Source organism: Phyllobates terribilis, unplaced genomic scaffold (assembly GCF_046119375.1).
Source record: "Phyllobates terribilis strain yellow unplaced genomic scaffold, ASM4611937v1 Scaffold_500__1_contigs__length_1315687, whole genome shotgun sequence".
In the NCBI taxonomy this organism is placed as follows: Eukaryota; Metazoa; Chordata; class Amphibia; order Anura; family Dendrobatidae; genus Phyllobates; species Phyllobates terribilis.
The window spans coordinates 677343-702479 of NW_027363260.1; the positions used below are offsets into that span (position 1 = coordinate 677343).

Here is a 25137-nt window from a genome sequence, read left to right on the forward strand (position 1 = left end):
CTGTCTGAACACGCTCCTAGCCTGTTCCTCCTGCCTTCTAGGGGCCGATTACCTAGACCCGTTCCTGTATCTTGTCTGTCCTGTCTGAACACGCTCCTTGCCTGTTCGTTCCGCCTTCTAGTGGCCGATTTCCTAGACCCGCTCCTGCGTCTGGTCTGTCCTGTCTGAACACGCTCCTTGCCTGTTCGTTCCGCCTCTCTGGGGGCCGTATTCCCAGACCCGCTCCTGTATCCCTCTGCAGTGTCGGTCTCCTCCGTACACTCAGTTCCAGTCTGAACTCTCTCCTGTCCTTTACCTGTTTTGCCTCTATGTCCGTTCCCTTCCTTTTTCTGCAGAGTCTGAACTCGTACCTAACTCCTGCTTGTTGTCTCTGCAAGTACTGTGTGAGTATCTGGCTCTGTCTTTCCCTTCCTGTCTGTTCCGTGTGAACAGAGCCCTGTCCTCCCTGCTCAGCCTTGTCTGCACTCTAGCTGTGCTTGCCTGTAACCCTCTGCCTGTATTGTTCCTGAGTCCCGGTGTGTACTGGGTCCTATCCCGCCTGTGTTCCTACCTGCTAGTGCCTCCCTGTCTGCACTCTAGCTGTGCTTGCCTTTACCCCCCTGCCTGCATACCCGCCTGCCTGCATACCAGTCGTGCCTGCCTATACCCTCCAGTCTGTGTGCCAGCCTACCAGCCTGTTCCTGTATTTCCCTGTGTGGGTCAACAGCCGTGTCCGGGGTCTGTCCTGGAGTAGCACCTGGTCCCTCTGCTCGGTTCCTCCTTGGTGCACTGGCGTCGTATGCCGTCGTGCGACCCTGGTCGGATCGGGTGAATACTTAGTCACGCCCCTCCAGGCATTCACTCTCCGGCACGGTCCAGTGGAATCACTACCAATCACACGCACACGCCGCTTAGCCCGGGCGTGTGCATAACAATAATGGACCCCATATAATACTCCATACAGAATAATGGACTCCTTTATTATGCTCCATAGAGTATCATGAGCCCCATATAATTCTCGATACAGAATAATGGACCCCATATAATGCCCCATACAGAATAATAGGCCTTATATAATGCTTCATACCGAAAAATGAGCCTGATATAATGCTCCATACAGAATAATGGACCCCATATATTGCTCCATACTGCATTTGGAGATTAAGCTTAGGGAGACACAGAGGAGAATGATGGGATAGCGCTCTGGGCAGGAGCTGATGTCAGATATAAGATCCTGCATCAGTTCATTTCCAAGAGCCAAGTTCATTCTTGACAAAGAGGAGAATGTGGACGAAAAACTTGAGTATTGGTATACAATAGGAGGACGGACTCTCCAAAGAGCAATTACAGCTGTCTCCTTAAGTAAGTGACCAAAAGGGATACAATTGCCGTCTACCCTCTTAGCGTCATGCCTCCCTCTATCCCAGTGAGAGTCCAGTATATTATTAAAGAAGAGGCAATAATAGTGAGAATTTGCGTATGATTTATGTATAATTTTCCTGGAATGTGGTGGTATGTAGATAGAGATTATTAATAGAGATTTAGTAAGAACTTACAGAACAAACATACGTACTGACCCTCTGTATCTATTATCACTGTGAGACGCTCACATTGTGCACTAGGGTGTACTAATATACCAACTCCCCGACAGTATGGAGAGCGCGTGGAGTGATAGTCGGCTGTAACCACTTCTTGTTTAGTAGATGAAGTTTCTCAGAGGTAAGATGTGTTTCTTGCAGACAAATCAGAGCAGGTTTTTCCATTTGGAAATACTGAAAGATCACCTGTCTTATCACTAAAAGAAAGACCCCTTACATTCCAGCTAACTATTATCACTGACCCCTCCATATTTAATGTATTAGATATGTCGTTTCCAATATCCTATCAGCAGAGCATTTCCATTTTACATAGCTCGTTAACCGCATATTACAAGGTTGTCAACAATATAAAACATACCCCAAAAAATAAAAAAGACCCCCCCTCCCTATACAACCCCAACCATAATAGTCAGATATAAAACACCTTTCTCCGGGTGAGAGACTGGGTGAAGTATTTCCATAGCTGTCGCTTTTAAAGTAGAAAAAATGGCGGCTCAGTCACTGTTGAACATATGGGAAAATCCCCCCTAGAACTTAAGTCTCCTTGGGGGATAATTCAACCCCAATTAGACATAAGGACTGTGATATAATCATAATAGAACCTGAAGAAAAAACAACATTTGTAAAGAACTGTCCAACAAGCAGGGACACTTCTTCCCATACACTCACGGATCACTGTGTTTTTGAAGAATTAGGGTTTGTACCACAGGATCTTCAACTTGTAACATCCTGAATGTGATCCCGGTGTATTTCATATTTTATCCTCTCATTCATATCCAGCCAGTGAAGGGTTTATGAATCTTGAATAAAGTCCACAGTACCTCGGGCTACCACCCTTAACTTGGCAGGGTAGATCATTGAATATCAGGATCTGGAGATATTTGTGGATACTTCCCAGGCTGCTGGTTTATTGAAGACGTCAATTCAGAAAGGGTTATTAACTTTAATAATTGAATATGGAACATACAGATCTCTCAGATGTTTTTTGATATCAATGAATCTGGCTCTTTGTTTCTGCACTTCTATAGAATAATCTGGAAAGATCAAGATTTTGGACCCATTGATTGTTACATCGGGGTGATCCCTTGCCTGTCACAGGATAATATCTCTGTCCCGGTAGTGTAAAACTTTAGCCAGCACATGTCTTTGTGGAAGCTCAGGAGGCAGAGGATGCGTCGGCACCCTATGAGCTCATTCTACAGCTTATAGGGTGGGGTTAAGGTTTCAAGCCTGATTATTAATTTCATCCAGTTTTCCAAGAATTCAGTAGGAAAGGAGCCTTCTATTTTTCAGGCACACCAATAAGTAGTATATCATTGAGTCTTGACCTATTTTAAAGATCATCAGTTTCTGTCAGAAGTGCTGATATATGCTGTGCTGCAAGCCTGTTCTCATTCCTTGTATCGGCTATCTGATCATCAATGGCGCTGACTCGCCTTCCACAGCGCCTGCTATTTTCTGCAGTTTGTGTCGCATACCTGCTATCTCTTTAAGACCACCAAAATGTACATTCAAAGCAGATCGAGAGAATTTCCAATGTACCCCTGCAATGAAAACATCTTTTAAAGTAGGTTCCTCGGGTACCTACAGTTAGGTCCATATATATTTGGACAGAGACAACATTTTTCTAATTTTGGTTCTAGACATTACCACAATGAATTTTAAACAAAACAATTCAGATGCAGTTGAAGTTCAGACTTTCAGCTTTCATTTGAGGGTATCCACATTAAAATTGGATGAAGGGTTTAGGAGATTCAGCTCCTTAACATGTGCCACCCTGTTTTTAAAGGGACCAAAAGTAATTGGACAATTGATTCCAAGGCTATTTCATGGACAGGTGTGGGCAATCCCTTCATTATGTCATTCTCAATTAAGCAGATAAAAGGCCTGGAGTTGATTTGAGGTGTGGTTCTTGCATTTGGAAGGTTTTGCTGTGAAGTAAACATGCGGTCAAAGGAGCTCTCCATGCAGGTGAAACAAGCCATCATTAAGCTGCAAAAACAGAAAAAACCCATCCGAGAAATTGCTACAATATTAGGAGTGGCAAAATCTACAGTTTGGTTCATCCTGAGAAAGAAAGAAAGCACTGGTGAACTCATCAATGCAAAAAGACCTGGGTGCCCACGGAAGACAACAGTGGTGGATGATCGCAGAATAATCTCCATGGTGAAGAAAAACCCCTTCACAACAGCCAACCAAGTGAACAACACTCTCCAGGAGGTAGGCGTATCAATATCCAAATCTACCATAAAGAGAAGACTGCATGAAAGTAAATACAGAGGGTTCACTGCACAGTGCAAGCCACTCATAAGCATCAAGAATAAAAAGGCTAGACTGTACTTTGCTAAAAAACATCTAAAAAAGCCAGCACAGTTCTGGAAGAACATTCTTTGGACAGGTGAAACCAAGATCAACCTCTGCCAGAATGATGGAAAGAGAAAGTATGGCGAAGGCGTGGTACAGCTCATGATCCAAAGCATACCACATCATCTGTAAAACACGGCGGAGGCAGTGTGATGGCTTGGGCATGCATGGCTGCCAGTGGCACTGGGTCACTAGTGTTTATTGATGATGTGACACAGGACAGAAGCAGCCGAATTAATTCTGATGTATTCAGAGCCATACTGTGTGCTCAGATCCAGCCAAATGCAGCCAAACTGATTGGTCGTCGTTTCATACTACAGATGGACAATGACCCAAAACATAAAGCCAAAGCAACCCAGGAGTTTATTAAAGCAAAGAAGTGGAATATTCTTGAATGACCAAGTCAGTCACCTGATCTCAACCCAATTGAGCATGGATTTCACTTGTTAAAGACTAAAGGCCCACAAACAAAGAGCAACTGAAAACCACAGCAGTGAAGGCCTGGCAGAGCATCAAAAAGGAGGAAACACAGCGTCTGGTGATGTCCATGAGTTCAAGACTTCAGGCAGTCATTGCCAACAAAGGGTTTTCAACCAAGTACTAGAAATTAACATTTTATTTACAATTATTTAATTTGTCCAATTACTTTTGGTCCCTTTAAAAACAGGGTGGCACATGTTAAGGAGCTGAAACTCCTAAACCCTTCATCCAATTTTAATGTAGATACCCTCAAATGAAAGCTGAAAGTCTGAACTCAACTGCATCTGAATTGTTTTGTTTAAAATTCATTGTGGTAATGTCTAGAACCAAAATTAGAAAAATGTTGTCTCTGTCCAAATATATATGGATCTAACTGTATATGTCCCATTGTTGCAGATTAGGCCGTGGGGCAGTGAGTATTGTGCCACATGCAATTTTGTGGTCTTTTCGTCCCCTTCAACGCGGCTGCCTCTCCCATCTCCTGCTCACCCAACTCTTCCACTTTGAGCTCCTGCACAGGTGCGGGGTAGCTGCTATAAGAAGGCCATTGTCACCTGCTGAGACCTGTGTTTCTGTGCAGGCAAATTGCACCAATCTGGTCACCACTTCCCTCCTCCTTGTCTCCCCTGCTCAATCTGTCTCCAGCGTGATGACCATGGTGTCATCTTGGAGCTGAAAGCCTGCTTCTCCTGCAGTCTTTCTGTGGATTTTCCTGGTCATTTTTTCCCCTGGAGCAAAGTACTTCCACACTCAGACAGTTAACTGGTAGATGTATGATGATTTTCAGGATAGTCGTCAGGTCCTATATTGGATAAATAGCTAGATGCTCGGCAGGAGCTCCTACATCTGCTTGTTCGCATGTCGTCACGGTTGTTGCCCTCTTACTTGGTCTCCTGGGTGGATACTCAAAAGTACTGCTGCTTTCTGTGTGAGTGGGATAGTCATTCAAAAGAATATTGCTACAAAAAAAGGGACTGGCCTCTCCGACATTCACTTCAGTAAGGGAGTAAACTGTCCTGCATCCAGAAGTTGAGGACCCACCTGGGCAATGGTGGTAACAAAACCTTATCAAGTTGGGCCTAATGAAGAACTTTGTAAAGGCAATAGATAAAAATGTAAAACCATTCATACATCTGATTGATAACTTTCCAAGGTTAAGTGAAGCAAATATAAAAGGAGTCTATATTGGACCTCAGATTTGTTAGCTTCTTCAAGATGAGGAGTCTCTTCATTTGTTGCAGGGCAAGGAAAAGGCTGCATGGTTTACATTTGCATTTGTGGTAATTAAGTTTTTGGGAAACTCAAGAGCAGTAACTATGAAGAGTTGGTGTTATTTCTCCTCAAAACATATAAGGATCTTGGCTGTAACATGTTCTTAATGATTAATTTATTACATTCTAGACTTTTCTTCCACCAAACTGTGGAGTTGTGAGAGATGAGGATGGTGAGAGATGAGAGATATAACCAACATATTGCAGCTATGGAGAAAAGATATAAAGGAAAATGGAATCTTTCAATGCTTGCAGATTACTGTTGCATAATTTTAAGAGATGATCCAATGCATGAGTGCAAGAAGCAAGCAAAAAAAGAGTTGTCACTGAATGAGGACCAGGTTTTGTAGTGCAATTTCTGTAACTGTTTATAATTCGCAATAGTGTTTAGACAGGTTTTAGTTATTTGAACTGTTGCTAAGTTTTCTCTAAATAAATATCAAAAAAATGGCATAACAAAATATTCTGCATCTGTATATTTACAAAAATAATAATGTTTCAAAGTACTGAAACTTTTATCATCAATTATATGCAGCAGTAAAAGGAAAACTCATTGTCCAATTTGCATTTAGGAGGCCAAACTCATTAAGAAATGGCTCAGTTCATAACGGAACCTGACAACTTTTAAAAAATATGTAAAACAGTGTTACATGACCTGACAGGTCCTTGAGCTAGTCGGGTGGAAGGTTCTTCAGCTGCTCAGTCAGGATGTGCAGCCTCTGGCCACGTCCCGGTACCTTCCTCTCCTGCTCTGCACCAATCAGTTAGATAAGTGTGGGTCTGGAGGAGAAAGCAGTTCTCTCACTGATCAGGAAGGACACTGTCTCATTGTTCTCGGTCACAGGAAACTACCTCCAGTCTATAAGACGCACTCGCTTATTAGCACGATTTTTTCTTGCTAAAAATGTGTCTTTTCAAGTAAATTTTTTCCACATTAAGGATATAAAAAAGGCTTCTCCCCTCTGTGACTTCTCTGATGTCTATCAAGATGCGCTTTCTGTTTAAAACATTTCCCACAATCTGAACATGAAAAAGGCTTCTCCCCTGTGTGAATGCTCTGATGTTTTTTAAGACTTGATTTCTGTGTAAAACATTTCCCACATTCTGAACATGAAAAAAGCTTTTCCCCAGTGTGAGTTCTCTGGTGCTTAACAACATTTGATTTCCCTGTAAAACATTTCCCACATTCTGAACATGAAAAAGGCTTTTCCCCTGTGTGAGTTCTCTGATGTGTAACAAGAACTAATTTCTGGTTAAAACATTTCCCACATTCTGAACATGAAAAAGGCTTCTCCCCTGTGTGAATGCTCTGATGTTTGTTAAGACTTGATTTCTGTGTAAAACATTTCCCACATTCTGAACATGTAAAAGGCATCTTTCCTGTGTGAGTTCTCTGATGTGTAACAAGAGCTGATTTTTGGTTAAAACATTTCCCACATTCTGAACAGGAAAAAGGCTTCTCCCCTGTGTGAGTTCTCTGATGTGCAACAAGATCTGTTTTCTGGTTAAAACATTTCCCACATTCTAAACATGAAAAAGGCTTCTCCCCTGTGTGCGTTCTCTGATGTGTAACAAGAGCTGATTTCTGGTTAAAACATTTCCCACATTCTGAGCAGGAAAAAGGCTTCTCCCCTGTGTGCGTTCTCTGATGTGTAACAAGAGGTGATTTCTTGTTAAAACATTTCCCACATTCTGAACATGAAAAAGGCTTCTCCCCTGTGTGAGTTCGAAGATGTGTAACAAGAGTTGATTTCACTGTAAAACATTTCCCACATTCTGAACATGAAAAAGGCTTCTCCCCTGTGTGAGTTCTCTGGTGACTAAGAAGATTTGATTTCACGTTAAAATATTTCCCACATTCTGAACATGAAAAAGGTTTCTCCCCTGTGTGAGTTCTCTGGTGACTAAGAAGACTTGATTTCTTGTTAAAACATTTCATACACTTGGAACAAGAAAAATTATTCTTTGCTGTGTGAATTTTTTGATGTTTAAGAAAAAACTTTTTGAGGGGAAAACTATTTCCATATTCTGACTGTGAAAATGGCTTCTTAGCTTTCGGAGCAATTAGTTTTTTAATGCTTATTTTGTGACTTTGATTTTTCTTAGTAGTCGGTAATGAATCAGAAGATAGGACCTGTTTCAAAGGATCAGATGACACATCTTTGCTGTAAGGGGATGATGGTATATCTGGAGTAATGGCATTCCCTTCAATTGTATCCTGTGGGATCTCAAGTTCAACTGATTTGAAAATTGAAGATGTCGGCCGTCCCTCTGATCTCCTGGTACAGTCATCTGCTAAGTAAAAAAAAAAATATTATATTTGAATAAAATATTCTTAAAATAAATTTTTTGAACATTTCTACTGAAACTGTCTGTAGAAATGGCAAGTTATTGACAGAATGACAGTGAATGACATTTCACAGTCTAATAGAAAACCTCATAGCTTGAACCAGGAAAGCTTGGTGTTCAACTGTTTGTTCATTCTGCCTCCCAAATATGAACTATGCGAAAATGATACCAATAAAAACTTCTATTCGTCTCATAAAGAAACAAGCCCCCACTCAGGTCCATCATCTGTCAATGGAAAAACAGAAATTTCCACATCATTAGTGGCTCAAAGGCTCTTGAAAACCAACATGGCTTCCATAAACCAATCCAGCAAAATCCGCTCTTCCAAAGTCAAATCTGCTCCCTACTTAACTCAAATGGAAAGCACCACACCCTACTAAAGCTCATGCATAATGCCGGAAGCTGCCAGATACAGCCTTCTTCTCCTCTGGTTCTTCTTAGTTTCTTCTTGTGATCCCTACCCGTTTACTACGTGACTACTATTGTGTCTTCTGATTTAGTATTTTCTCTGCCCTCCTGGTTCTGATCTGGCCACCTGACCATTCTTCTTGTCATCTCACACCACAGAACAGCAGGCAACACCGTAGCCCAAGCCTAGGGGTCTTTGTGTAAGTACAGACTATAATAACACATCTAATGAAAAGATCAAAAAAAAGTAACTAGCGGTGAAACCTCTCTGGGATAATTAGAGTATGTTTCTTGGTAGTTCCTGGCAATTTAAACTATAGTAAGGGCCAATATTATCTGTCAAATGTATTTCAAGAAGAAATATACATTTAATGATAACTTTTTATAATAGTGCACAGCGGAGGTGTCTTAAATTTAGATCTAGGGCATTTGGAAGAGACAATGGAGACCTTTTTTTGAAGACTACCAGGGAGTTACGGACTCACATAAGTGAGGCAGGCCGATCCCACCACAATCAAACTATCATACAGAATGAACCTGTAAAAAAAAAAGACAGAATAAAAAAACATGTTACATCCCCAACAAGAACGTGTGTTTGGGGGTAGATCTCCAACACTAAACCAGAGATGCACTTATTTATGGTGGACCATTGGAGCTACTATGAGTCTTGACCAGAAGAGTAGAGAAAGTATTAGTGCTCCCCATTTCAGGATAGATTGTATCTGAATTCTTTACGATCGATATATAACTTATGACGTGGAGTGAATCCATAAAATCAGGGCTTGAGTCATGTCATATCTCCTGCAGGCGTGAATAAATGTATATTACAGCCATCAGCCACGCACAGCTTAAAGATATATCATGGCACACAAAATTACTATTTTATTAAAAAAATGTTATTCAAAAAGACAGACGCCACAAACTAGAAAAATTTAGTTTAGGACAGTATTGGATAGATATATAATCAAATAATTTCCAAATTTATCCTTAGATCCATAGTATAAAGTAGACAAAACAATACTCTCTAGGACCTCCTATAATCAGAAAATAATAGCTTGCATACTTAATAGCCACTCTATTAAATAGCCATCCCTTTGGCTGGTCCTTCAGTTCAATATGACTTATTCCCATTCAGTCCAAAGGAATAATATCTCACAATATCAGTAGCTTTTCACTCCTCCAATTCATGCATCATTAATGAATCCTCAAGCAATGGACAAACTAGGATATCATACATAGAAGTCAAATACATATACAGTACAGACCAAAAGTTTGGACACACCTTCTCATTTAAAGATTTTTATGTATTTTCATGACTATGAAAATTGTACATTCACACTGAAGGCATCAAAACTATGAATTAACACATGTGGAATTATATACTTAACAAAAAAGTGTGAAACAACTGAAAATATGTCTTATATTCTAGGTTCTTCAAAGTAGCCACCATTTGCTTTGATGACTGCTTTGCTCACTCTTGGCATTCTCTTGATGAGCTTCAAGAGGTAGTCACCGGAAATGGTCTTCCAACAATCTTGAAGGAGTTCCCAGAGATGCTTAGCACTTGTTGGCCCTTTTGCCTTCACTCTGCGGTCCAGCTCACCCAAAACCATCTCGATTGGGTTCAGGTCTGGTGACTGTGTAGGCCAGGTCATCTGGCGTAGCACCCCATCACTCTCCTTCTTGGTCAAATAGCCCTTACACAGCCTGGAGGTGTGTTTGGGGTCATTGTCCTGTTGAAAAATAAATGATGGTCCAACTAAACGCAAACCGGATGGAATAGCATGCCGCTGCAAGATGCGGTGGTAGCCATGCGGGTTCAGTATGCCTTCAATTTTGAATAAATCCCCAACAGTGTCACCAGCAAAGCACCATCACACCTCCTCCTTCATGCTTCACGGTGGGAACCAGGCATGTAGAGTCCATCCGTTCACCTTTTCTGCGTCGCACAAAGACACGGTGGTTGGAACCCAAAGATCTCAAATTTGGACTCATGAGACCAAAGCACAGATTTCCACTGGTCTAATGTCCATTTCTTGTGTTCTTTAGCCCAAACAAGTCTCTTCTGCTTGCTCCCTGTCCTTAGCAGTGGTTTCCTAGCAGCTATTTTACCATGAAGGCTTGCTACACAACGTCTCCTCTTAACAGTTGTTGTAGAGATGTGTCTGCTGCTAGAACTCTGTGTGGCATTGACCTGGTCTCTAATCTGAGCTGCTGTTAAGCTGCGATTTCTGAGGCTGGTGACTCGGATAAACTTATCCTCATAAGCAGAGGTGACTCTTGGTCTTCCTTTCCTGGGGCGGTCCTCATGTGAGCCAGTTTCTTTGTAGTGCTTGATGGTTTTTGCAACTGCACTTGAGGACACTTTAAAAGTTTGCCCAATTTTTCGGACTGACTGACCTTCATTTTTAAATGTAATGATGGCCACTCGTTTTTCTTTACTTAGCTGCTTTTTTCTTGCCATAATACAAATTCTAACAATCTATTCAGTAGGACTATCAGCTGTGTATCCACCTGACTTCTGCACAACACAACTGATGGTCCCAACCCCATTTATAAGGCAAGAAATCCCACTTATTAAACCTGACAGGGCACACCTGTGAAGTGAAAGCCAATTCCGGTGACTACCTCTTGAAGCTCATCAAGAGAATGCCAAGAGTGTGCAAAGCAGTCATCAAAGCAAAAGGTGGCTACTTTGAAGAACCTAGAATATAAGACATATTTTCAGTTGTTTCACACTTTTTGTTAAGTATATAATTCCACATGTGTTAATTCATAGTTTCGATGCCTTCAGTGTGAATGTACAATTTTCATAGTCATGAAAACACAGAAAAAGCTTTAAATGAGAAGGTGTGTCCAAACTTTCGGTCTGTACTGTGAATAGGCAAGATCTTAAACCATCTAGTTCTAGATCAATGTATGGAAAGATCTCACCTGAGAAGTAAATGCTGGCCCATCATCTCAGGCTTTTCAGAGATCTGGATTCAGACAGGGAAAAATACATCAATTGCCTGACCCTATACCTCAGAACTTCTGCCCTTACAAGGACAGTCCACAGCTGACCCTATGTTGGCACCACATGATGATCCCTATGCGCCTCCCAACGTGTTTCCTCTATTCATAGATTCTTCAGGGAAATGGCCCATCGGCCTAAGTTAGTCTATGGGGATGGAAAGTCCAAATTAATTTCCCAATACAGCAATCCCAAGTGTGTATCAATGTCTCAATTTTTTAATATAATATTAATAAAATAGTAATTTTTATATAAATCTCTAGTATTTGGCTTTCATAAATAATCTTCTAATTTCAGTTGGTAGGTGGATCTTCCAGGTTGTAAGTTCTATAGAAAAGGGGTTTAAACGCCCAAAGTCATTTGAACAGTTTTTGGTGGAGGAGAATGTTTTCGTCTAGAAGCAAAATGATCACACGATTGTGATACGGCCGGACTACATGACCGGTAAACCAGCCACAGCCGGTGACAGAGAAGAATCTGTGACTTCTCTGCATTTAGTGGTTACTACTCACCTGGATGGTTATCTGTAGGAATCTCCTCTTTACACCGCTCATCACCCCTCACATATGTCTCTGTAGTATTATTATGGGTCAGATCTTCACCCTGAAACAAATATTGTACAAGTCACATCTATGATCAGCTCTAATCATGCCATCTCCACCGTTCTCACTACACAAGTATAAAACATATAATACTGGTGGATAAAATAAGACCAAACACAAGACCTTCACAGCCGTCTACACATAATAGAGGAGATCTCATGACACTTTTTCGCCATCTACCTGATGATCCTGAGGAACATTGGGGTCTTCTTGTTTACAGTCCTGTGGAAGAAGAAGACAGGTACGTCTCTCTGGTGTTGTCCTCTTACTGGATAGATCTGGAGGAAACACATACAGGGACTGAATTCATTCTTTACATACAGATAATTATAGGCCGTGTGTATTTAGTCCTGTCTATTACCTGGTGATGTGAGGGGCTGGGGAACCTCCATCATAACGTCCTTGTACAGATCTTTGTGTCCTTCTAAATACTCCCACTCCTCCATGGAGAAATAGACGGTGATGTCCTGACACCTTATAGGAACCTGACACATACAATGATAGAGTCATCCCCCCGATCCCTTCATAGCTTTACTATAAAATGTCCCAGCATTCCCAGCAGTGGCACCTCTCCAGTCAGCAGCTCAATCATCTTGTAGGTGAGATCTAGGATCTTGTGGTCATTGATGTCCTCATGTATCAGGTGATGAGGTGGAAGCTCCGTGATTGGGCTCAGGGATCTTCCCCATCCCTCAGACAAAGGGTCCTGACAGCGCTCACTAGAGGTCTTCTTCACTACTGTGTAATCCTGGTTATGGAGAGACACATTAATAAATCTCACTACAGACATTTCCAGAGTCCTCACCTCTCCAGTTCTGTCCATCTGTTATTCCCATATATAAGAATGATGTAATGTGACGTCATCAGAATCTCTCACCTCTCCAGTAAGCCGGAAGAGAATCTCTAGGGTGAGGTGTAATATTTTCTCAGCCATCTTGTCTGTGTCCATATTCATCTTTGATGGGTAAATCAGGAAAACTCTCTTATAGAGAAGATATTCACTGAGAGGATCCGATATTGTAGAGACCTGAATGAGAAGATGAGCAGATGCAACATAAAAATCCTGTGTAATAATACAATTAGTGGAGACAATAAGGGAAAGATTTGAGGAGATTTATGTTTTACAGTATCTAGTTTTCTTCTTTACACCTACTAATAAAACCTATATATTTTAGGCCACAGACAACAAGCAGTTTCTTCCAGGGCTGTGGAGTCGGTAAGCCAAACCTCCGACTCCTCAATTTCCATGACACTGGCTCCCTCATACATAGCTCATGTTTAAGTGATAAATTTACTGTAGCACAGATTAATCTCAGCTAAAAGAGTAGACCCTTATATCAGGAATAAGACAGACATTTGAACTACTGTACCCAATTTATTATATATTTTAGGAGTTGGAGTTGGTCCATTTTATACAGACTCCATCAAAATGGACCCCAACTGAGCCCTGGTTTCTTCCTCGGAATCTGCAGCTGAATACCTTTCTCATAGACTCATTTTCAGTAAAGCTAATTCTCATCTCATTTACCGACACTGGAATCGGCATTAGCAATACTGCAGGAGATATTCATTATGTAACGGGTCTGGGAGGTGGAACCTCTGAGCTACTATACAAAGGGGCAGTCCTTGTAAGGAAGCGTGTGGCTCCCAGGGAAAGCGGGCAGGCAGTCACGTTAAGTGACAGGGACAGTCTCTGGGTAGAAGGGCAGGAGGTCACGGCGAGTGACGGGGACAGTCTCTTGACAGGCGGGTGGTCACGGCAAGTGACAGCAGGATAAGAGTCTCTAGACAGGCAGGTGGTCACGGCAAGTGACAGCAGGATAAGAGTCTCTGGACAGGCAGGTGGTCACAGCAAGTGACGGCTAAGCCTCCAGGTAGGCTAGCAGGCGGGTAGAAGGTGAGCGCTCCCAGGTGAGCAGGTAAGAGTCTCTGGACAGGCTGGCAGGCAGGTATCTGGCAGGTATCAGGCAGGTATCTGGCAGGTGCTTCCTGGTCCGCGGGCGGACTGATCCATAGACAGACTGGCAGGTGCTGGTAGGCAGACTGTCGGACCGCAGGATTGCAAGCAGGTACACAGCACTGGAAAACAAGCTGGCAACGGGACCTGAGGGCTGAAGCAGAGTTGAAAGGCTTTGCAACAACATTGCTCGGGCACCTCCATTTTGGAGGAGGTGCCTTATATATGGGGAGATCCTCCAGCCATTGGCCGGGGACTCCTTAGGACGGCGAGCGCGGCCCCTTTAAGAGAGAGGGAGCGTGCGCCCTAAGCACAGTGACCGGGAAGCAGCGCGCGCTGCCAGCAGAGCGGGAGGAGGACGCCGGGCACAGAGCGGAGGTGAGGGGAACGGCGTCCCTGCCTAGCAGGAGGCAGGGACGCCGACGCTACAGTACCCCCCCCCTTTAGGCCCCCCCTTTTTTAGGCCAGAGAGAAATTTATCAAGGATGAGAGGGGCATGGATGTTCTTCCGGGGCTCCCACGTTCTCTCTTCAGGACCAAACCCCTTCCAATCCACTAGAAAAAAGGTCTTTCCTCTTACCCTTTTGGTGGCCAGAATGTTCTCTACCTCAAACTCGTTTTCAGCGGAAACCGGAGCAGGAGGCGTACCTGTAGACTTGGAAAAAGAGTTAAGTACAACGGGTTTGAGTAGAGATACATGGAAGGAGTTAGGGATCCGCAAGTTGGCCGGGAGTTTCAATTTATAGGCCACCGGGTTGATTTGTTTGATAACTTCCAGTGGGCCGATGAACCGAGGCCCTAACTTGTAGGAAGGAATCTTGAGCCGGAGATATTTGGACGAGAGCCAGACTTTATCTCCAGGACGGAATTGTGGCGGATCCAGACGTCTTTTGTCAGCCTGTTTTTTCATCCGCTCGGATGACTGAAGAAGTGCGGATGTGGTACTTTCCCAAATGGAGGAAAATTCACTAACAAGAGATTCTGCAGCCGTATTGTCCACCGAGGTGGAGACGGGAAACGGGATCTGAGGATGCTGACCGTAGACTATAAAAAACGGGGATTTGGAGGAAGATTCACTCTCGTGATTATTGTAGGAAAATTCGGCCCACGGTAAAAGATCCACCCAGTCGGAATGGTGAGCATTAACAAAGTGCCGGAGGTAACTGGTTAAAATTTGGTTGATCCGCTCTACTTGACCATTGGACTGTGGGTGATAAGCAGAAGAGAAGTCCAAGGTGACCCCCAGCAATTTACACATGGCTCGCCAGAAGTGAGAGGTGAACTGAACTCCTCGATCGGATACGATGTGGAGAGGAAGACCATGAAGACTGAAAATATGATGGATACAGTCTTTAGCCAACTCAGATGCAGACGGGAGGCCCGGCAGGGGAATGAAGTGAGCCATCTTAGAAAAGCGGTCAGCGACCACCCAAATGACCGTACAACTGGCAGAGACAAGGAGGTCCGTTATAAAGTCCATGGCTATATGCTGCCACGGGGCAGCAGGTACAGGAAGAGGCTGGCAGGTGTCTAGGAACCTTGTTGCGGGCGCAGGACACACAGGCTGAAACAAAGTCTATTACGTCCTTGTGCAGGGTAGGCCACCAGTAATGCCGGGTAATAAGCTGGAGGGTATTTTTCTGACCAGCATGGCCAGCTAGCTTAGACGAATGTCCCCAGTGTAGGACCTTCTCACGATCAGGTACTGTTACGAACGTCTTACCGGGTGTAAGACGATTTAGATTCACGGGGGCCACCTGCATTAATTTGGCGGGGTCGATGATGTGCTTAGGCTCCTCCTCTAGATCAGAGACCAAAAAGGATTGGGACAAGGCATCAGCTTTGATGTTTTTGTCTGCCGGGCGAAAATGAAGAATGAAATCAAAGCGGGAGAAGAACAAGGACCACCGGGCTTGGCGCATGTTAAGTCTCTGAGCACTCTGGAGGTAAGCCAAGTTCTTGTGGTCCGTGTAAATTATTACCGGGTGAAGAGCCCCCTCGAGCAGGTAACGCCACTCCTCCGGTGCCAGCTTAATGGCTAATAATTCTCGGTCTTCTAAAGAATAATTGCGCTCAGAAGAGGAGAAGAGTTTGGAGAAGAAGCCGCAGGTTACCATTCTTCCGGAAGACGACTTTTGGGTGAGTACCGCTCCGGCTCCGGAGGAGGAAGCGTCTACTTCTAGGAAGAATTGTTTGTTGCCGTCCGGACGATGCAGCACAGGGGCGGAGGAGAAAGCTTGTTTCAAGGAAAGGAAGGCCTCCTCTGCTTCGAGCGGCCATTCTTTGGGATTAGAGCCCTTACGGGTGAGCGCAGAGATAGGGGCAGTCCGGGAAGAGAAGTGTGGAATGAAGAGGCGGTAGTAGTTAGCGAAGCCCAGGAACCGCTGAATAGCCTTCAACCCCTCCGGTCGGGGGCCACTTTTGGATGGCAGTTTCTCAGGATCCATTCGTAGGCCGGTCTGAGAGATTATGTAGCCCAGAAACGGAAGAGAGGTCTGCTCAAGGAGGCACTTCTCATATTTTGCGTAGAGGTGGTTCTGCCTGAGCCTGAGCAGGACCTGAGAAATGTCCCTCCGGTGTGTGGGGAGATCCGGAGAGAAGACCAAGATGTCGTCCAGGTACACCACCACACAGGAGTAGAGAAGGTCACGGAAGATGTCATTGACCAACTCTTGAAAGACGGCGGGAGCATTACAGAGACCGAAGGGCATTACGAGGTATTCATAGTGGCCGTCCCGGGTGTTGAATGCAGTCTTCCATTCATCCCCCTGACGGATACGGACCAGGTTATACGCCCCACGGAGATCCAGCTTGGTGAAGATTCTAGCACCCCTCAGACGGTCAAATAATTCAGGAATGAGCGGAAGGGGGTATTTATTTTTCACCGTGATCTGGTTAAGGCCTCTATAGTCTATACAGGGACGGAGTGAGCTGTCTTTCTTTTTGACGAAGAAGAAGCCTGCTCCCGCCGGGGAGGTAGATTTCCGGATAAATCCCCGGGCCAGATTCTCGATATATTCAGACATGGACCGGGTTTCAGCAGCGGACAAAGGGTAAATACGCCCACGGGGAGGAGTAGCGCCGGGTATCAGGTCGATTGAGCAATCGTATGGTCTATGAGGGGGTAATGTCTCTGCTTCTCTTTTGTTAAAGACGTCCGCATAAGACAAATAGGGAACCGGTAGGCCGGGTAGATTGGCTGGGGTAGGAGAAGGACGGGCAGGACGAACGGGAACTAAACAAGTCTTATGGCAGTCCTGCCCCCAGCGAAGGACTTCTCCGGTCTGCCAATCAAGCACGGGTGCATGTCTCTGGAGCCAAGGTAGGCCTAGCAAGAGGGCGTGAGAGATTCCAGGCAGAACATGGAAGAAGATGCTCTCAGAGTGCAGCATTCCCACCTGCAGAGTTATGGATTCGGTGATGAGTTGGATGGGATGCGGTAAGAGACCCCCATCCACGAAGGCGACAGATAAGGGTACAGCCAGAGGTTTGGTGTAAATGTGGTATTTCTCTACCAGGGACTGAGAAATGAGATTTCCGGCAGCTCCAGAATCAAGTTGAGCAAGTTCAAAGTAACGGTTCTCCCCGCAGATGATAGAGACCGACAGCATCAGAGAAGGAGAGGATTTATTTTGGTCTAGGACGACCTCTCTGAGCGATCCTAGACACAGGCGTTTCCCGACCTCTCCGGGCAGGAACGGATCCAGTGCTCCTTACTACCACAGTAGAAACAGCTCCCCTCGGCACGGCGAGCCTCTTGACGGGTTTTAACCATCTTGGTTTGGTCGACCTGCATGGGCTCTGGCGAGTGCGCCCGGGGTGTTACAGATTAAGAGATGGGATTCAGAAAAGTAGGAGCAAGGCGTGGAAACCTCCTCTCATGGGTGACTTCTTTGGTGTGCTCCTGGAACCGGATGTCAATCCGGGTGGCAAGTGTCACTAAGTCATCGAGAGTGGTAGGAATGTCCCGACCGGCAAGTTCATCTTTAATCCGACCGGACAGGCCCTCCCAGAAGACGGAAACCAGTGCCTCATTATCCCAGGCAAGCTCGGAAGCAAGGGTACGGAACCGTATGGCATATTGGCCCACGGTGAGACTCCCTTGATGGAGTCGTAGCAGAGATGAGGCGGATGAGGTCTTCCGTCCTGGTTCGTCGAAGACTTTCCGGAAGGCCGTGAGAATGGCTGGCAGGTTGGATACCAGGGGGTCTTCTCTCTCCCATAGAGGATATAGCCAAGCCAGTGCCTCCCCAGTGAGATGGGACATGATGAAGGCCACCTTGGCTCGGTCAGTGGTGAACTGGTATGCCAAAAGTTCAAAGTGCAGGGAGCACTGGTTAATGAAGCCTCGTGCCAGGCCGGGATCTCCACCAAAACGAGGCGGGGCGGAAAGGCGTGGACCGGGAAGGGATGCCATGGTGTTGATGGGCAGCGGCGCTGCCGGAGTAGTAGTTGTGCAGGTGGAAGCAGCTCCCGATGAGGCGGTCAGTGTGTCCAGGCGGGAGTTAACACTACGCAGGTGGCCCAAGATGGAGTTCTGTTGGGACCGCTGACGGGATAGTTCATGACATAGGTCCGAGAGCGAGGGAGCTTGGGTGCCATCGGGTTCCATGGCCCGAGCAAACTGTAACGGGTCTGGGAGGTGGAACCTCTGAGCTACTATACAAAGGGGGAGTCCTTGTAAGGAAGCGGGAGGCTCCCAGGGAAAGCGGGCAGGCAGTCACGTCAAGTGACAGGGACAGTCTCTGGGTAGAAGGACAGGAGGTCACGGCGAGTGACGGGGACAGTCTCTTGACAGGCGGGTGGTCACGGCAAGTGACAGCAGGGTAAGAGTCTCTCGACAGGCAGGTGGTCACGGCAAGTGACAGCAGGATAAGAGTCTCTGGACAGGCAGGTGGTCACGGCAAGTGACAGCAGGGTAAGAGTCTCTGGACAGGCAGGTGGTCACAGCAAGTGACGGCTAAGCCTCCAGGTAGGCTAGCAGGTGGGTAGCAGGTGAGCGGGTCAGAGTCTCTGGACAGGCTGGCAGGCAGGCAGGTATCTGGCAGGTGCTACCTGGTCCACGGGCGGACTGAACCATAGACAGACTGGCAGGTGCTGGTAGGCAGACTGTCGGACCGCAGGATTGCAAGCAGGTACACAGCACTGGAAAACAAGCTGGCAACGGGACCTGAGGGCTGAAGCAGAGTTGAAAGGCTTTGCAACAACATTGCTCGGGCATCTCCATTTTGGAGGAGGTGCCTTATATATGGTGAGATCCTCCGGCCATTGGCCGGGGACTCCTTAGGACGGCGCGCGCGGCCCCTTTAAGAGAGAGGGAGTGCGCGCACGCGCGCCCTAAGCACAGTGACCGGGAAGCAGCGAGCGCTGCCAGCAGAGTGGGAGGAGGACGCCGGGCACGGAACGGAGAGGTGAGGGAAACGGCGTCCCTGCCTAGCAGGAGGCAGGGACGCCGACGCTACACATTACACATGACATGAGAAATAACTACTTCATGATCAGGACGACATCTTCATCTATTACGGCTCTAGATACATATTTGGCCGGAGTCCGTCACTGACTACATCACGACCGGCCATCTATAGGTTTCCCGTCTTCACCGGATTGTCATCTTCTATCACGTTAGATCTCAGGTCTGATTCACACACAGACGTTTGAGGCATTTATAAAAGCTTGTTTGTAAGAACACCAAGACAGGAGTTATTTGATACCAAAGTCTCCATGTACAGTGTTTTATGGGGTTTATTTCTGGCCTTCGGCTTTCCTATATTAAAAGAAAAACTCCATAAAAAAGCAGATATTAAAATGTTTCAAAATAAAATTGGCACCAACTTTCTTGTAATAAGATAAAAACATGCAAAAAGCACAAGACACATTTTTTTTTTACTTTTTAACATGTTAAACATTTGTTTTAAAAGAAATTAACTCTTTTGGGCACCAGAACAGATGTACACCGCAGGGATGGCACAGGTACAGCTGCTACACCAACCCTGGCAGTTTAACCACTTGATGCTGTCAAAAGCAAACCTGGCATCTAAGAAGGTTTGACAGAGTTTGGCTCAATGCCCCTCCTCCCCCAAGTACTCGATAGTATGGGGCTGCCTAGTTACTACGATACTTAAATGACCAATAATGGTATTTGGGCCTGCAATGTACAAAAGTCTATTAGTCTTTTCGGCCGGGACAGAGACAGCGTCCAATAAGTTACTTTTTAACGCCTCCATAAATATTAGACTAAAGTTGCATGAAAGCACTGATTTCGGGGGGTTTGGTCGACTATATAATGTATTTGGGGGCTTCCCGACAGATGATGTCAGGGCAGAGAAGAATTTGGCATCCTGAATTTCAGAGGCTAATCCATTTATTTTTCCTGGAGATAATCCTCCGCTAGAGGAGTCTGGTGGTGACTCGCTCATACAGATCACAGGAAAGCTTGAATATTTGTGTATGGGGGAGTCTGGAGAGATAACCGTCTGCCAAATGACTGTTCAGCCAACACTTATCTCATGTGTATGGGGCAGTTAGTATTACACTGACAGGCAGTGATAATACATGGCACTACAGTAGTACAGTGCATCACCTGAGCAATCAGAGGCTTGTATGTTGTATGATAGTACTAAGGAGAGCTGTTTAACCCCTTAGTGATGGAGCAAATTTTGACCTTAATGACCAAGCCAAATTTTACAATTCTGACCAGTGTCACTTCATGAGGCAATATCTCTGGAACGCGTCAACAATAGTGGTCAAATTTATTCGATATGACTTACATTTATTTGTGGAATAAAAATGGAAATTTGGCAAAAATGTTGAAAATTTTGCAATTTGCAAATAAAATGTAACTTTTTTCACAAAAATTTTACTTCAGACCCAATTTTTTTTTTTTTCACAAGGGTAACAATAGAAAATGGACCACAAAATGTGTTGTGCAATTTTTCCTGAGCATGTCTATAACACACACACACACACACACACACACACACACACTGCTCAAAAAATAAAGGGAACACTTAAACAACAGAATATAACTCCAAGTAAATCAAACTTCTGTGAAATCAAACTGTCCACTTAGGAAGCAACACTGATTGACAATCAATTTCACATGCTGTTGTGCAAATGGAATAGACAATAGATGGAAATTATTGGCAATTATCAAGACACCCTCAATAAAGGAGTGGATCTGCAGGTGGGGACCACAGACCACATCTCAGTACCATTGCTTTCTGGCTGATGTTTTGGTCACTTTTGAATGTTGGTTGTGCTTTCACACTCATGGTAGCATGAGACAGGCTCTACAACCCACAGAAGTTGCTCAGGTAGTGCAGCTCATCCAGGATGGCACATCAATGCAAGCTGTGGCAAGAAGGTTTGCTGGATCTGTCAGCGTAGTGTCCAGAGGCTGGAGGCGCTACCAGGAGACAGCCAAGTACACCAGGAGACGTGGAGGGGGACGCAGGAGGGCAACAACCCAGCAGCAGGACCGCTATCTCCGCCTTTGTGCGAGGAGGAACAGCAGGAGCACTGCCAGAGCCCTGCAATATGATCTCCAACAGGTCACAAATGTGCATGTGTTTGCACAAACGGTTAGAAACCGACTCCATGAGGGTGGTATGAGGGCCCGATGTCCACAGATGGGGGTTGTGCTCACAGCCCAACACCGTGCAGAACGCCTGGCATTTGCCACAGAACACCAGGATTGGCAAAGTCGCCACTGGCGCCCTGTGCTTTTCACAGATGAAACCAGGTTCACACTGAGCACATGTGACAGACGTGACTGAGTCTGGAGACGCCATGGAGAGCGATCTGCTGCCTGCAACATCGTTCAGCATGATCGGTTTGGCAGTAGGTCACTAATGGTGTGGGGTGGCATTTCTTTGGAGGGCAGCACAGCCCTCCATATGCTCGCCAGAGGTAACCTGACTGCCATTAGGACCGAGATAAGATCCTCAGACCCCTTGTGAGACCATATGCTGGTGCGGTTGGCCCTGGGTTCCTCCTAATGCAGGACAACGCCAGACCTCATGTGGCTGGAGTGTGTCAGCAGTTCCTGCAAGATGAAGGCATTGAAGCTATGGACTGGCCCGCCCGTTCCCCAGACCTGAATCCGATTGAGCACATCTGGGACATCATATCTCGCTCCATCCACCAACATTACATTGCACCACAAACTGTCCAGGAGTTGGCAGATGCTTTAATTCAGGTCTGGGAGGAGATCCCCCAGGAGACCATCCGCAACCTCATCAGGAGCATGCCCAGGCATTGTAGGGAGGTCATACAGGTACGTGGAGGCCACACACAATACTGAGCCTCATTTTGACTTGTTTTAAGGACATTACATCAAAGTTGGATCAGCCTGTAGTGTGTTTTCCACATTAATTTTGGGGGTGACTCCAAATCCAGGCCTCCATTGGTTAAGAACAAAGTATTCAATGAGAATATTTCATTCATTCAGATCTAGGATGTGTTATTTGAGTGTTCCCTTTATTTTTTGAGCAGTGTATATACACAGACACACACACATATATATTTGTCATATCTCCAACTCTGCAGATCGCATGCTGCTTTTGTACTGGGCAGGCCCTGACCAGACGGTATGGAGATGAATGAGGGAGACCAAAGTTCGAAACTAAACTTTTCAACACTTTATGAATGCTTCTTCTGCATTATGCAGTCAGGAACTTTACGGTTACATGTAGCGGTACATAACTTTTGTTACAAGCTACAACAGTCCAGTAAACTATTATGGGAAAGCCCATCATCCCTTGTGGGGACTATACAGGTTGAGATGTGTCGCTACGGGTCCTCAGACCTACTCTCAGCTCCCAGTTGATTTGTGAGGACCACACTGGCTGAGGTGCATCGGCACGACTCCTCACTAGTAATGTGAAAGTCCATTCGATGAGGGCCACATACTCCTTTCTATGTCACTGCATCTTCAGTTCTCCATAGGAGAACTTGTGTCCCAGTTTGGGGACACTGTGCCTTCCTCTCTAGTATAGACAATTGTTTGCTTAAGATAACTTAATCTTCTTTAAATAGGCCTACTGTCCATTCAGGGCAAAGTTCTGTACCATCTAAGTAGGCCTCCTGGCCCGAGTTAAGGACCTTATCCTGCTCTTTGTCTCCACTATGCTCCCTGCCTGGAATCCAGATTCACACTGCCATTATATTTTTGCTTTCCTTCAGAACATACTATTTATTGTCTTTCTCCTGCACACTAGAGATGAGCGGTGTTCGACTCGAACTGTTCGGCAATCTCAAATTCAAGCTGTTTTGAGCGGTGTTCGAGTCGTTCGACGAACTCGAACTATTTGCAAAAAATTTGGCTGTTCGATAACTGTTCGTGCACCAAAAGCGTAACTGGATTTTTTCACAGTAATACTGTTAATCAATGTTAATAGACAGTTTCAGCGTAGAGTGGGCGGGGGGAGGGGCAGGGGATGGATCTCTGCAGAAATAATGAAGATCTCCATTTTTTTCTTCTTTCCCGCATTTACAGTGGGGCGGTGCAGTCTGTCAGCCTATCAGCAGTGCACACAAGCAGCAAAGTGCTTTTTTTTCACACAAGCAAGGGCATGTGTCATTGGCTGTGTATGTCACATGTCCTTGTCCTATAAGATCCAGCCATTTTCCCCGTTGCCACCATTTTCTTACTGCTGCAGCTGAGTGTTAGATGGCACTGCTGCTGCTGTGGGCGCTATACAGTATAACGGTGTGAATTGTGTAGCGTCGGCGTCCCTGCCTCCTGCTAGGCAGGGACGCTGTTCCCCTCACCTCTCCGCTAAGTGCCCGGCGTCTTCCTCCCGCTCTGCTGGCAGCGCGCGCTCCTTCCCGGCCACTGTGCTTAGGGCGCGCGCGCTCCCCCTCTCTTAAAGGGGCCGCGCGCGCCGTCCTAAGGAGTCCCTGGCCAATGTCCGGAGGACCTCTCCACATATAAGGCACCTCCTCCAAAATGGAAGTGCCCGAGCAATGTTGTTGCATAGCCTATCACTCTGCTTCAGCCCTCAGGTCCCGTTACCAGATACCTGCCAGTTTCCTGCTTGATACCTGCCTGATACGTGTCTATCTGCTGACATTCCTGCGGTCCGACAGTCTGCCTACCAGCCATGCCAGTCTGTCTATGGATCCGTCTGCCCACTCACCTGGGAGCGCTCACCTGCTACCTGCCCGCTAGCCTACCTGGAGGCTCTGCCATCGCGTGCTGTGACCACCTGCCTGTCCAGAGACTCTTACCCGCTCACCTGCTACCTGCCTGCTAGCCTACCTGGAGGCTCTGCCGTCACGTGCTGTGACCACCTGCCCGTCCAGAGACTCTCGCCCGCTCACCTGGGAGCGTCCACCTGCTACCTGCCTGCTAGCCTATCTGGAGGCTTAGCCGTTACTTGCTGTGACCAACTGCCTGTCAAGAGACTCTCGCCCGCTCACCTGGGAGCGTCCACCTGCTACCTGCCTGCTAGCCTACCTGGAGGCTCAGCCGTCACTTGCTGTGACCACCTGCCTGTCCAGAGACTCTCGCCCGCTCACCTGGGAGCGTCCACCTGCTACCTGCCTGCTAGCCTACCTGGAGGCTCAGCCGTCACTTGCTGTGATCACCTGCCTGTCCAGAGACTCTCGCCCGCTCACCTGGGAGCGTCCACCTGCTACCTGCCTGCTAGCCTACCTGGAGGCTCAGCCGTCACTTGTTGTGATCACCTGCCTGTCCAGAGACTCTTGCCCGCTCACCTGGGAGCGTCCACCTGCTACCTGCCTGCTAGCCTACCTGGAGGCTTAGCCGTCACTTGCCGTGACCACCCGCCTGTCAAGAGACTGTCCCCGTCACTTGCCGTGACCACCCGCCTGTCAAGAGACTGTCCCCGTCACTTGCCGTGACCACCCGCCTGTCAAGAGACTGTCCCCGTCACTTGCCGTGACCTCCTGCCTCTTACCCAGAGACTGTCCCCGTCACTAGCCGTGACTGCATGCCCGCCTTCACTGGGAGCCACCCGCTTCCTTACAAGGACTGCCCTTTGTATAGTAGCTCAGAGGTTCCACTTCCCAGACCTGTTAGTTTGCTCGGGCCATGGAACCCGGTGGCACCCAAGCTCCCTCGCTCTCGGACCTATGTCATGAACTTTCCCGT

At 46.2% G+C, this 25137-nt stretch overlaps 2 protein-coding genes across 2 annotated transcripts in view; one reads left to right on the top strand and one right to left on the bottom strand.

Moving 5' to 3' along the window:
- LOC141230947 (uncharacterized) overlaps nucleotides 1-25137 on the top strand; it is a 577913-nt gene that overhangs the window by 97467 nt on the left and 455309 nt on the right. The gene's annotated exons all lie outside the window — the stretch shown is intronic.
- LOC141230950 (uncharacterized) overlaps nucleotides 6154-25137 on the bottom strand; it is a 39346-nt gene continuing 20362 nt past the window's right edge. Inside the window, exons 2-7 of the mRNA XM_073667650.1 lie at nucleotides 12942-13091; nucleotides 12633-12812; nucleotides 12426-12549; nucleotides 12245-12342; nucleotides 11975-12065; nucleotides 6154-7987 (exon numbers count right to left, since the gene is read on the bottom strand). Of these exons, the coding sequence (XP_073523751.1) occupies nucleotides 6627-7987; nucleotides 11975-12065; nucleotides 12245-12342; nucleotides 12426-12549; nucleotides 12633-12812; nucleotides 12942-13019 (1932 nt within the window). The 5' untranslated portion in view covers nucleotides 13020-13091 and the 3' untranslated portion in view covers nucleotides 6154-6626. The remainder of the gene's footprint in view (nucleotides 7988-11974; nucleotides 12066-12244; nucleotides 12343-12425; nucleotides 12550-12632; nucleotides 12813-12941; nucleotides 13092-25137) is intronic.